The 13,757-nt window shown below is 51.5% G+C and overlaps 1 protein-coding gene across 1 annotated transcript in view; it reads right to left on the bottom strand.

Moving 5' to 3' along the window:
* The window catches only part of Mroh2a (maestro heat like repeat family member 2A), a 33,019-nt gene that overhangs the window by 1,520 nt on the left and 17,742 nt on the right, over positions 1-13,757 (bottom strand). Inside the window, exons 23-38 of the mRNA XM_021627258.2 lie at positions 12,941-13,020; positions 12,190-12,298; positions 11,582-11,677; positions 10,694-10,798; positions 9,568-9,691; positions 9,007-9,125; positions 7,885-8,037; positions 7,022-7,176; positions 4,597-4,756; positions 4,331-4,524; positions 3,934-4,071; positions 3,462-3,576; positions 2,388-2,537; positions 2,105-2,287; positions 881-1,036; positions 16-147 (exon numbers count right to left, since the gene is read on the bottom strand). Of these exons, the coding sequence (XP_021482933.1) occupies positions 16-147; positions 881-1,036; positions 2,105-2,287; positions 2,388-2,537; positions 3,462-3,576; positions 3,934-4,071; positions 4,331-4,524; positions 4,597-4,756; positions 7,022-7,176; positions 7,885-8,037; positions 9,007-9,125; positions 9,568-9,691; positions 10,694-10,798; positions 11,582-11,677; positions 12,190-12,298; positions 12,941-13,020 (2,169 nt within the window). The remainder of the gene's footprint in view (positions 1-15; positions 148-880; positions 1,037-2,104; positions 2,288-2,387; positions 2,538-3,461; positions 3,577-3,933; positions 4,072-4,330; positions 4,525-4,596; positions 4,757-7,021; positions 7,177-7,884; positions 8,038-9,006; positions 9,126-9,567; positions 9,692-10,693; positions 10,799-11,581; positions 11,678-12,189; positions 12,299-12,940; positions 13,021-13,757) is intronic.

The raw sequence follows: 13,757 nt of genomic DNA, 5'->3' as shown, positions 1-13,757 counted from the left end.
CCTGGGCCTCCTCACCAGGATGGAGCACATGTTTGTCTGAAAAACTGTCATCTGGTCATTGATGCTGTCATTGCTGTGACCAAAGGAACTCTCCAGGGACTTCCAGCCCCAGAAATGCACACACTGAAACATGGTAGCCACACATGCCTGAAGGGATGCAGGGCACAAGACATCAGGAGAGACATCAACATGTAGAGCGCTGGGTGGCACCTCACCTGTGGAGTGAGAGAGCAGCCCCAGAAAGGCCTCCAGAGCAAAGAAGAGTCAGGTTGGAGGCTCCGGGGAGCTCACTCATGCATCTGTAATAAGCCCCCGGGGGGGAAAGTGCCCCTCACATATCCCTTCAGCCAACACCTTTGCCCATATAGCAACCCTGTAGGAGATGGAATAAGAAGCCCACTTGGGATGGGCAGGCCTCCTACTGTACCTTCTCCCACCCTATTCCTCCTACCCCCAGGATCTGGGGCCTTAAAGAGATGTGACAGACCAAGCCGGGCCCTCTCCTCCACTCCTAGCAATCCTAAAATGGGTATACCCACAGGGAGCTGTGAGGGGAGGTTTAATATCAACTTCAAATGGGACTAGGTCCAGGTACCTCAGAGTGGCCTGCAAGGTACTGAATGTTCTAGAAAGAAAAGGAAATAGACACTAGCTCTAGTCACTAGCAGTGACTAGAGCAAAAGGAGCCCTAGCATGCTTCCTCACAGAGATGGTTCTCATAAGCCCGCTTTAGGAGTCACTGGGATGATCCCTGTCCCAGCCTTCATAAGGGATGGGGTAGATGGAGTGAGAAGAAAAGCTGTAGCTCAGTGAGCCAGTAGAAGCAAGGTGCCTTTCCCCTTTTGCCCCAGATCATAGGACACAGGCGAGGGTGTGTTACCTGGGCTACGCCGGGGCAGGGGTCCTGGCAGTGCAGTAGGAGGGAGACCCAGCCTCTCTTCACCTCCCCTTTGAAGAAATGCTTCTTGGAAATCCCAACCACCTTCGAAAGCTTCCCAAAGAGGATGAAGGCCTTCAGACGCAACAGCTCACTCTCCTGATACCAAGAGGAGGCACAAGTGGGCTGGCACCGGGAAGCCCACAAAAACCCCAGCCTTTTTCCACAGGACCATTCCAATGCCTTGGTTTCCACAGAACTTTCTGGATCCTTCCATCAGGACAGTCTCTCCTTCCTCAGGGCTCACGTGGGACTCAAGAGTGTGTGTGACTCTAGCTTGGGAGTCCACCCCAAAGGCACGAGTGAAGGTTTGCATGGAATCTGAACACACCCTATTGCCTGGCTGGTTCCACAGGTGCCAAAAGAGTATGCATGAGCAAGGAGATGCTGGGAACTCTTCTCTCCTCACAGGGTGGAAGCACTTATGCCCTCACATTGTGAGGTGCTGGTTCTACGGCTCTTACCATAAGATGTGGTTGATACAGAGTTCCCACAATCAGCCAAACAATATTACCATACCATGTAAGGTCATCCCATTCTGCTCTAGGACACATCTCTTCTTCATGCTTTGAGCAAACAGTGCTTTGGTTGAATGTACCCCAACCTAGATTCCATGTGTTGGAAGCTTAGTGCCCCAAATCATATCTAAATGGCGCTGGGAGGTGGAACTTTTAGGTAGTTAGCGTTAGATGTGGTTCTGGGGGTGGCATTCTCACAGTGACCTTAGTGGCTTTATAATAAGAAAAGGATAGCAACTAGCTCACTCACTTCATCTCACCACACAATGTAGCAGAAGGCCCTCAACAAAAGCAAACACCGTGCTCTTGGATATCACAGACTCAGAACCATAAGCTACATAAATAGCCATGCTTCCTTGGTCCCCTCCCTCCTGCTCACAGAGTGGCATGCATCCAGTCTTGGGGGGAAGGGGGTTGTTTGTTTTGTTTGTTTTTTGAGATAGGATTTCTCTGTGTAGCCTTGGCTGTCCTAGACTCGTTTTGTAAACCAGGCTAACCTCAAACTCACAGAGATATGCCTGCCTCTGCCTCCAGAGTGCTGGAATTAAAGGCATGCACCACCAGGCCAGGCTTCAGATGTTTTCTTAAAGCAACAGAAAACACAGATATGGAGGCGGGGGGGGGGGAAGGTGCTCTTATCTGGACTCACGTTGTCGAAGAAAGACCTGCACTGCTCAGAGATGGCTTCAAAGGAAGATCCTATGTCCCCCTCTCGGAGTTCAGCCAGGACTTTGGTCAGAGCCTCCATGCCTTCCGCCATCACACTGGGGCTCCCCTGTCCCTGCAGAGAGCCCAGGCACTTCTCCAGCAGGAGTTTGCGATACTGCTTCACCTAGAGGAATTCAAGCCACTCAGCTACACCCCAAGCTTCCAGGAGGAGTGTATCCACATAACCTTCAGCACCCGGGACCTCAGACCAGGCCGTTTGGTACCTTCCGGGGAGCACCAAGAGCCATGTTGCCCAAAGCACGCAGAGAGAGCACTTGTAGGGTCTCATCTTTGTCCTGCCCTGTCCCCTTCTCAAGCATGAGCACCACCGGCCTCAGTAACTTCTCCTGGTGCAGAACTGGGTCACTCATGAACTAGAAAGGAAGCACCGTAGTTACCCACAGCTCAGCAGCAAGGCAGAGGAGTAAGTGTCAGAGGAAACACGTGGAATGCCACTCTGTGAGCAGGAGAGAGGAGACCAAGTGCCTCTGTCTTCTCATCCAGAAAATGGGATGGTACAGCTGCCCCAGGCTAGCTGTAGGATTCAATAAGGAAACGGTGCAGGAAATGCAAGTTCTGCCTGTTGTAGAGCCATGCATGCATTATAAATCATTTCCTCAGTTGGGACGACAGGGCAGCTGGCATGTGTAAAAAGCCTCACCTACCAAGGACTGAACAGGCATGCAAGGAAGGAGTGTGAATTAAAGTCAGATGACAGAATCTTTTACTGGGCTTGTACTCAAGAGTGTCAAGACTTCAGGCCACCAGGGAACCTATGAGATGCATACATACATGCATGCTCAAGGACACCTGAGTATATGTGTGTGTGTGTGTGTGTGTGTGTGTATGTGTGTGTGTGTGTGTGTGTGTGTGTGTGCGTGTGCGCGCGCACGCCAAATGCATGTGTTTGCACCTGCTCGAGAACACCTGAGTGTTTTTTCAATTACATGTGTGCGTGTGTGCTCACACACTAGCGTGCAAGCATTTGCACCTGTGGAGGCCAAAGGCTAACCTTAGTGTCTTCTATTGCTTCTCACCTTACTTTTTTTGTTTTGTTTTGTTTTGAATCAGGGTTTCCCTATGAAGACCAGGTTAGCCTCAACCAAACAGATACACCTGCCTCTGACTCCTGAGTGCTAGGATTAAAGGCATATGCCACCACACCCGGCCCTCAGGGCCTCTCACTGAACCTGGAGGTCTGGCCAGTAAGTCCCCTAGAGACATGCCATCCCAGGAATCTTATAAAGAGACGCCCACTACCCGCTGCACCCTTTCCCTCCCAGGGCTGGATGCCTCACTTCCACACAGATGGCTGTGCTGCTGATGCAGCAGTTCAGCACCTCAGAGCCCATGCCCGTGAGCACCAGCTCTGCCAGCCTCTGCATGTAGCTCTCCATGTTCTGCATGCACAGCCTGAGGAGGAAAGAAGAACAGCACAGGGAGGGCTATATCATCCTCACTCCTGCCCTCTACTCTAGAGCCCAAAATCAGCTTGAAGGGGGACTGAGGACAGACCTCTTAGCATCTCTAGGCCTTTCCCTATTCCTCAAGTACCAGTTGAATGATCAGGGCTGTGATGATCAGACCAGAATGCTCAGAGACCTCCTGTGGCCTTGGGGATCCCTCCTCTCTCTGGCCTCTCATTTCCCGGCCCTACTGCCATTCTGGAGTCCAGGACATCCATCAGTGTGTCAGTGACCCCCGAAATGAGACGTCTAGCTGTGAGAAGTCTCTGCAGAGCCCCTGGACCTCTTCGAGACCTGGCCCCACCTGGCCATCAGGCTCACTCCCTCTAGAAAGGTGCCTCCATTCTCCAGCAGGGACCACACAGACTGTTCCTCCAGCGCCTGCTCCAGCCGCTCTCTGTTGATCCTCTTGACCAAAAGCTGCATGGATTTAATCGTGATCCTGGAGAGAAGCAAGCGAAAACGAGGCTGCTGAAGAGCACTGATGGGATGGTCACCGAGGGGATGGGGGTAGAGGTTTCCACATTCCGAAACCTACACCATGCTGGACACATGTGGGGAAAGGCTGTGGGTGAAGCCACTTGTGCCCGCTCCTGGGCGGACTTGCAGAACCCAATAAAGCCCTAAGGAAAAGCTGGAAGTCAGCTCCAGCCGGTCTTCTGTACCATGCCCCTCCCTCCAGACCCTCTGCCCTTGAGCACCTCTGTAAGGTCATCTCCTGGGGCAGCGGCCCTGTGTGGACAAGCCTCCAGGTTTTCAAGACAGGAGAGGCGGCCTCTGGCCCGTGGCTGCTGCCCAGCTGCAGCAGGAAGGTGTATAGCAGGTCGGGGAACAGGTCTGGGAATTTGTCATCCTGGTCCATCTTTTCCATGAGGAGCTGGATGGTACACAGCGTCTGCAGGGAGAAGGGCTGGTGGATTCTACCCCGACTCCCCTGGGGAGTCCAGCACCTGCCTCTGCCACTCACCATCAGAGGGTCTACCGCTGCCAGGCGCCAGATGTCAGCCTTGGAGGTGGCGTTTATCCTGGCAGTGAACCTTGACTGCAGCCGGCCAAGCAAGCCCTGGAGCATGGTCCTTGCAAAGGGTACGTTCTCAGCCACAGCCAGCCACACCTCTGTCAGGTGGCTAACCAAAGAAGGAACAAGGACAGTGGGCAGCCTGCTCTGGCAGGTTAGCCCCCCCCCCTTCATGACACTCTTTTGGGACCCCTAAGCAAAGAGCTGAATTCCAGGAGGTTATCAGAGCCACCTAAGGTTATATAATCAGGCCAGGTCCCCTACTTTCTCTAGGGGGCTGCGAGAAAGCCGCAGCCCCTTGACTTCACCAGGCCTCCCATTTGATGACATCATCCTGAGGGCAGCCAATGACGCCTCCAGGAGCCTAAAGAAGCTTTGAGCATCTTGCAGTGTGACTTTTTTTTTTTTTATCCAGGTAATCCATCCAAAATATCTTCCAGGAATTTGGACAAAACAGTCCCAGGAGACAGAGGTATAGTGGTACACAGGGGTCCCAGTTAAATGCTCAGGGCTGATATTCTAGGAAGATTTTTTTTTCTCTCTCTCTCTCTCCATAGGCTACAAAAGAGGAGTCTGAGGCCCCAGAGAACAAGGGAGCCTGCCAAACTACTTTTGAAAATGAACTCCTTGACAAAGGCCTAGTGGCACAAGCCTAGAATCCCTCACTAGGGAGCTAGAGGCAGGAGGATCAGGAGTTCAAGGCCAGCTTCAGCTACACAAGGAGTTTGAGGTCTGCCTGAGCTACATGTCTCAAATCAAAAACAACAACAACAACAAAAATATGAAATTAGAAAGAAAACAGCTTCCTTGGCCACAAAGCCAAGTCCGTGGCCCTGCTGGGAAGGGAAATGCCAAAGGACTGACACTTAGCATGCTGGAGAAAGAGCAGTAGAGAGATCCAGGGATCTGGAAAAGTCTAAGGAGCTGAAGCAAGCAAGTCTAGTAAGCAAATGGATGAGGAGACAAGTAAATGGCATAGTCGAACCCACAAAGCCAGTGCAGGAGCCCAGGCAAGAGGGTGGGGGAGAAGTAGCTAGGTGCTGGCGATGGGGGCTGGTGCAGAGGTGGGCGTACGCTGTCCCTTAACACAAATACAAAGGAGTGGCCGCGGCGGTGTCAAAACGAGAGACACCAGTCTGATAGCGCTAGTGTGAGTTCTGCCAACACTACGTGCCCCTCGAAAGATTTTGGGATCTGAAACCCAGCCAGGTGTCACCTCAGTGACAGTCTGGTGGGACCCTGAATGAGGAAACCGGCTAAACCACTTCCAGGATTCTGATGCAATCTGAATCTTCCGTGGAAGCCGTGCTAACTGCTTTGTCCTTCGAGAGTTTCTGCATCACTGTGTTTCAGCGTCGACGCCTGGCCAAAACGTGGAGGAAGTGACAACTAGCATGTGGCATTGCCACCAAGAAAGCCATTAAGGCCTGCGTACCGGTGATAGGTGTGCACTGTATGTGGCCCTGCCCAGCTGCCTCTAATCCTCCAACCGCCGCCTTCAGGAGGTCTCCAAATATGAACAACCCTCCCCTTGCACCCCACCTCCGTGGCACCACGCCTGGGCTTCACACACAGCGGCATTTTGGTTGTGGATCTCAGGCCCGTCGAGAGGTGTCCTTTGCTCCACTCAGGTCAGCCTCATCTCGCTGATGAACAGAGGCTCAACTACTCTGAGGTATGACTATGGCCTCTTTCTGGGCCTTGCCCTTGGCATCTTCCCAAACTTGTTCCCTGTGTCTGGCATGACCCTGCCAAATCTCTTTAAGGATAAAGTGGGAGAGAGGGAAGTCGGCAGCGGAGAGGTGGCTCAGCACTTAAGAGCTGGCACTGCCCTCGAAGAGGACCTGTTCGCAGTGCCCACATCAGGCAGCACACACTTCCACTCCAGGGAGCCTGAAGCTTTTCTGGCCTCTTCAGGCACAGCACACACAATGGCACGTGTATGTACCCACATACAAGGAAATAAAGTTAAAAAATAAGTGAAGGAGAGGAGACTGCTGTCCTTTGGAAACGTAGATTATTCACTGCCCTTTGGGGGACATATTCTGAAAGGCACAGAGAAGCTGAAAAGTCTCAGAGGCTCAGAGGCACATGCCTGTTTTGTTCATGCCTCTGTTTTCCACAGGGAAGGGCTGTCATGAGAGAATGTCCTGGGCTCTTTGGATGTTATCCCAGAAGAGACAACCAGGTCATGAAAGGAGCTATGAGGTACAGATTCAAGTTCAACTTGATGAAAAGAAAAGGCTGGGGTCGGGGTCAGTGGCTTGGCAGGTATGTCCTCCATGAGACACAGGTACGGGGTCTGGCCTGACTTCAGGTGCACCTCCCCAGGGCTTAGGTTCTTCCTAGCCTTGTCTGCCCGCATGGCACTCACCTCTCCATGGGCAATGGCTGCCTCAAGAGCGACGTGAGGACCGTCTCTTGGTGGTAGTGCGCCAGCAGGAGGATGCCCTCGATGAGGTGCCGCCTGACCTCTGGGTGGTCCACCACTGGCAGGTGAACCAGGATGGCCCCTAGTATCTCAGCCACCTGTGGAGGGGGACAGGCATCCTCTTGTTGAGCGGGACTGGGGTGGGGGTGGAGATTTGGGACTGGTGCTGCTTATTTTTAATTGTCAACCCAACTTAGAATCTCCTGGAAAGAGAATATTAGTAAGGAATTATCTAGGTCAGGTTGGCCTGTGGGCAGATCTGTGGGGGCTGTTTTAATTATTGAGGCAGGGAAGACCCAGCCCACCGTGGCCATCAGCATTCCTGAGGCTGTGCCTTGAACTACAGAAAAGTGAGGAAAGCAGGAAGCAAGCAAGCAAACAAGCAGGGATGGGCGTGTTGCTTTCTGCTCTTAACTGTGGATATGATGTCACCAGCTGCTTGACTTTCCCTTAGTGATGGGCGATAACCTGAAATTGTATACCAGTTCAACCATTGTCTTTCCTAAGTTGTGTTTGGTTAGTGTGTTTTATCACAGCAATAGAAATGACACTACAGGGGCCCTGTAGGACACCCCTCCTTCTGGGAGCACCCTCCCTCAAAGCCTTGTCCAGAAGCCCTACGGGTCTCTCTCTTCCTCCTGTATGTTCATTGCATCTACAGTGGGGCAGGTGTGTGCTCCATTGAAAAGAGCCCTTTAGCACCCCTGGTTTGGGTAGAGGCAGTCAGTCTCAGTGTGTGTTACATGGCCCGTACCACCAGTCTGCCCCAGCACCAACCCCAAGCAGCCCCTGCTGGCCTTGGCTACCTTGTCCTCCAGCTCTTTGACCCTCATCTGGAGGAAAATGCCTATCCAGGTGACAGCAGCCCTATCATGCTGAAGGTCCATGGCCCCAATGTTCTCACAGAGCTTCTGGATGAGGGAGACAACCTCATCGCAGTTGAACTCCGGGCAGACCACCTAGGACCAGAGCAAGAAGGAATTCCAGGCTCCCTCCACTGCCCCGTGCTAAGGCTAAGTGACCCAGGTGCAGTTCCCCAAGGCTTCAAGGCATACCCAGCCTCTTCCACTTCTCCCTCATCACTGCCTCTCACTCTACCTGTATCTCACATAAGACGTTCCCTTCTTCACAGCACTCTCTGGCCTCGGGCTGCAGCTATACAACCCTCATGGGCACCGGGGAAACACTGCCTCTGCCTCCTAGGCCTAATTGACTTTATGTCTTGTACTTTTGAAAGTCAAGGTCTGTTTTCATGGTTTTGGGCATTTCTAGTCATCAGTGTACCACTAAGTAGCTCAGGAACTAATGCCAGGGTGGTGGTTTGGATACGAATGGCCCCCACAGGCTCATATATTTGAATTCTTAGTCACCAGGGGGTAGAACTCTTTAATAGGATTAGATCGATTAGGAGGTGCGGCCTTGTTGGAGGAAGTGTGTCAATGGGGGTGGCCTTTAAAAGTCCATGCTAGGTCCAGGCTTTCTCTGCCTATGGATCAGGATTTTGCTCTCAGCTACTTCTCCAGCACCACACCTGCCTGCTTGCTGCACGCTCCCTGCCTCTACGCTCCTGCCATGACGATAGTGGACTAAGCCTCTAAGACAGTAAGCAAGCTCCCAATTAAATGTTTTCTCTTATAAGAGTTACCTTAGTCGTGGTGTCCCTTCACAGGAGTAGAATAGTGACTAGGACAGCCAGTGTTCGGAGCCCAATTGGACCCTTTCCACAGCTCTCCTCACTCACTAGAGACTTGGGGGAGTCAGCCAGGGAATGTCAGATATCTACCCTCTACATCCCAGCCACTACAAGCCATTTCAATACAGACGCATCCGGTGAGCAAAGGCTGCTGAGGAGTGATCCCCGGGGTGACGATATTGGCTATGGAGCCAGCAGAGGAGAGTGAGGCACCCCTAGAGCAGCCCGGTGTCACCTTGGCGATTCTGGAGGAAGCGCTGGAGATCTTGTCCATATCTGTGCCCTGGAGGTCCTCCTTACATTTCTCCAGTTCCTGCTCCTTGGAAGCTCCCCATAAAGAGCACGTCTGGCTTACTGTTGGGAATGGAGTCACACTCGATAAGCAGGAGAGAGTGAGTGGGCTGAGCTGCCCTCCAGCATCTACCTATCCCTTCCCTTCCAGCCTCCGTTCACGGTTCCTTCAATGCGCTTCTGCACATAGCAGCTCCACACACAGCTCGTGTGTCCGCTGTTGCTACAGCTCCGTTCTATCCAGTTCTGCTGCCCCCTTGGGATCTGAAAGCTAAGTAAGTCCGACACTGTGCCCTCAGTGGGCCCATCTCACCCAGTGAGCCTCTTCTTCTGAAAACTTGTGTTACCCTCTTGGTGAGCTCTCTCCCCTCTATTATGTCGACCATATGTATGTCTTCATGGCTGCCTGTATATGGGCCATACCTTCCTCTGGGGCAGGCCTGCACCAGTACCCTAAGATTAGCCCTCATCCCAAAGTATTGCTCATGTCTGGTCTACTCCCTACCATGAAGATCTAGTAGGCTGGATAAGACATTAGTTGAGGCCAAGCGAGTTTTTCTGTGGACATCACAGGTGCATGGAGCGATGAGACCAACAAGTATGCCAAACTGCCCCAGCTTCAGCGGGATCTGAGAGACAAGAGACATCAGGGCTCAGACCACTACACTCAAACGCACAGCCAGGGCTGCCAGGAACAGCATACAGAGCAACTATAGTATGTGTGCCCTGGCCACTATGTGCCTTCCTTTCATGCGCACATCTACTCAGCCAGACAGCTGGGCTCTTTAGAGGTCAATCAACCAATAGCAGAGAAATCCTGGCTCAGGACTCACCCCCGGTTAGCTCTGTTCTGCACTGTTCTGGACTTCCAAACTTCTGCCATATTCTTACAACTGAACTCCAGGTTCTGACGTGAAACCCACTCACCATATGAATGACCTGGGCAGGGGCTTCTGCAGTCCCTCATGTTCCCAGTTCAGTTAACAGCGCCACCCCCTCTCTCAGAGATTGTGATCAAACCTGGACGGTAGACGCTAGGTGACATACTGTGTGTACCGTCTGACCTTGAGCATTCTTTAGCATAGGGCTCAGCTCTTTCATTAGGGCAAGCCTCCCTCCCCGCCTCCATCCAGGTGTTTCTGTGGCTTACCACACACCGCCTCAAGACCTGAGGCCAGCCCTACCCTCTAGCTCTTGCAAACCACTATCCTGTCCACAGCCCTTTCTAAGAATATGATAGCCAGAGCTCGGAGGCAACACAGGTAGAAGAGAGACCTTGTGGTGTGGGTGCTGACTGATCAATAAAGCGCGCCTTTACTTTCAACTTCTCGGTACTGGCAATACTTGTTAAGCCTGCTTTATGGCTGTAGTGACTTATTTTATTACTCCAGGTAACGGCTATTTTTCCTGTGTGGTATTCAGAGTTGCATACACTACAGCACGAGCCCCAGGCACCGTGCAGCCTAGATCCATGACAAACTATGATTCCATCTTCTCCTTTCTCACCCACCCCAAAGCCCAGGCTGGCACACTGCTGCCTCTTCCCAAGGGACTTCCAGGGCCAAGCTTGATCTGAGAGGTATTCCCTCCTCTGGAGCAGCAGGAAGGGGGACGGGTGCACCCAGACTCACACAGACACCAATGCTTTGAACGTAGATCTGCATGAGATGGAGATGGAGGGTCATGGCTTTTTCCCGTTCCCATTCTTTCTCTGACAAAATCCACTTCTCCAGGAGCTATGTATAAAGCCCAGAACACAGAACAGCGTTAGCATCCTGGGGACAGCCAGCTCCACCAGGGCCAGATTTCACCTCATGGTCCCTATCACTCAGAATTTGACTTTTAATGTTCTGGCATGGTTTGAGACACCTTCCCAGACTCTGTCATGAAGGGAGTGATACTGTGGCCAGTGGGAGGTCTCCAGTATCCTCACAAGAATAGTACATGAAAGTGGTGCTTATAACCCCAAACACAGACCAACTGTCAGATCAGGTTTGCTGATAGGACATTTTAAAGTCAAAGGTTTTCTGTTTGTTTGTTTGTTTGTTTTTAGTGCAATAAACATTGCTGTGATGGCTTATATATGAAATATCTCTCTCTCTCTCTCTCTCTCTCTCTCTCTCTCTCTCTCACACACACACACACACACACACACACACACACACACACACACACACAGCTATGTGTTAAAGCCTGGCTCCCAGCCTGTGGTGCTGCTGAGAGGTGATGGGATTTTTTTTAGGAAGTGGGCTCAGTGAAGGGAAGTGAGGTCAATTGTGATGTGCCTTTGCAGGGGATATTGGGATTCTTTCCTCCACATGTCAGCCATGAAGCGAACAGATTTCTTCTACCTTGCCGTTCTGTCATGTTGTCTTATCTTGTCACAAGCCCAACGCAATGAAATCATACAACCATGGACTAAGATTTTTGAAAGCACAAGCCCCAGTCCAGTTCTCAGGTCACTCTCCAGGAAGGGTGGTGGCCACCATGGGCTCTGGACCCCTCTGCCAATAACTCACATGCACAGTCTCCTGCAGCCCCTTGGGGTCCAGCTGCCTTTGCATGAGGCCTTCCATCAGCTGCTTCAGGGAACTCAGGGCATTTGCATACAGGCTCTGAGAGAAATAGAAAAGGGCAGAGAGAGAGATGAAAGACACAGCTACTTACCAGGACTCTGCAGCTGTGTCTGTGCTTACATTGGGAGATAAGATGCATCAAAGTGGGGCTATGGAAATGCATCATTGCTCATGGAGGAAGACAAAATGGTTTGTGAATCTTCTACATATGTTCCCATCCCTTGTATCCAGAGACCTTTGAAATTAGTTGCTGAAGATACTGAGGTCTCTATCAGACTGGGTCCCTGAAAGCTGTAGGATGTGTCTTCATGCATGCACACCTCGCTGACCACTGGGCTCACCATAGATGAGAAATAAACTTGAATCTGTGTTAAACCACTGAGGTTCCAGGGTTTACCTGTTATAGCAACTAGCGTTAGCTCAGACTTACTAAAAGAGCTGCTCCAAATTGCTTCATTGAAGGTCGTTTGAGAAAGTGGAGCCTGTCTATGCCAGTGTAAACTTCCAGGTTCTGACCCCTAAAAATAAGGAGGCCTCCCTGAGGAACCTACCTTAACCGACTCGTTGTCTTCCCCCGGGGGTTGGAGAGAAATAACAGTGTGTATGCTGATATCCATAAGCTCGATGCTTTCCTCTGAAGAGTAGAAAGGCTTCAGTGTGCTGAGGAAAGAAGTGTTAGCAGCAGCAGGAGTGGTCACTAGGCCCATTCTGTCCACTGCCTACTTTGGGCAAGAGAGGCATGTCACAGAATGAGGGAAGAACACAGGGCCTTGGCTGGGGCCCTGACTAGGAACCCTGTCCCACCTGGCCACCAGCATTCAGTACTCTATCTGTGATGGAAGCAGAATTTGAGGGCACAAATTTTCTTTCACTTCCTGTTGCCTGCTCTGAGCCCAGGAATCTCCTTTCTCCCAGATCACTACCATAACATTGGCCCTCCCAGCCTGGTCCTGGTCTAGTGGAACATAAGTGGAACACAGCAGCAGCAGGAAAAGTTTGGAGATGATTATCAATGTAAACTCTAAGACCCCATCTGGGGAGAAGATACTGAATCGAAGCCCACAACGATGCCAGTCACCACCTTATTCCAGGAGAAGTGCCCAACTTGAGAAATTTCTGAGGAGTCTGAAGAGGGATGGATCCCACCTACTGGATTAGTTTATTGTCTTCAGAAGTTACTGCCCAACACCACTGCTATTGAGATGGAAAGAGGAGGTAGAAGGCCCGATGGAGCACCGAGGGGTTGCTTTGTCCCATCACCAGGAGGCAGTAGGAGCTCTGAAAGGCCCTGCCCCAGCTCACCTCAGCTGTGAGAGAGCATCCATCGCCATTGACCTCACTGGAGAAACCAAATGGTCAGGTGTTTCTGCTTTGATGATCGCCTGTGCAGCACAAGAAGAATTGTGAATTGTTGGTCACAAAAAGGGTAAGGAGCAGAAACATGATCTGGTGCCAGGATAAGGAGGCCCTGGGCCTTTGTAAAGAGCTCTGGAGTCTACAGCCCTATTTTCTTTAAGGCTCATTTGGCAGCAAAGCACAGGGGAAGGAGGAACACACACAGGGCCCCTAATGACTCGATGTTTGTCCTTGGCCACACAATGCACTTTCTCAGGCCAAGTTCTTTTGTCCTATACAAGACTTGATGTTTATTTAACAGCGTGTGCCAGCCTTTGTAAAGTGACCTGGAAAAGGAGCCAATGCGCACCCATTTTCCTGTTCCTCCTGCATCTCACTTTCCCCAAGGGCTGCTTCTGGTACAGAATAGGTAGTCAACCTGTAGACCTCATCCTTTGTCAGCCATGAGATAGTGGAGACGTTTGGGGACGGGGAGTTAGCTGATGCCTGGGTTCCATCAGCCTGTAGACAGTTGACTTTTTCTAAACTTCACCAAAGTTTTGTACAAATGATACTCCAAGCCCTGCTTCTAAAAGACCTCTGTCTCCTAAGCCTCTTCCTGTGGAAATGCCCTGGGACTGTGTCTCTCACATCTTCCTCCCACCCATCCCCAGTGGACCTTGTCTGCTGGCCTCTGATCCCAGTCTCTTCTGGGAACCATTGGAAACCAGTCAGATGAGGTCCCACCCTGGTTTTCACACTCTTTTGTGACATAAACCTTCCG

Source organism: Meriones unguiculatus, chromosome 15 (genome assembly GCF_030254825.1).
Source record: "Meriones unguiculatus strain TT.TT164.6M chromosome 15, Bangor_MerUng_6.1, whole genome shotgun sequence".
Classification (NCBI taxonomy): Eukaryota; Metazoa; Chordata; class Mammalia; order Rodentia; family Muridae; genus Meriones; species Meriones unguiculatus.
This window is presented reverse-complemented; position numbering and strand designations above follow the sequence as displayed.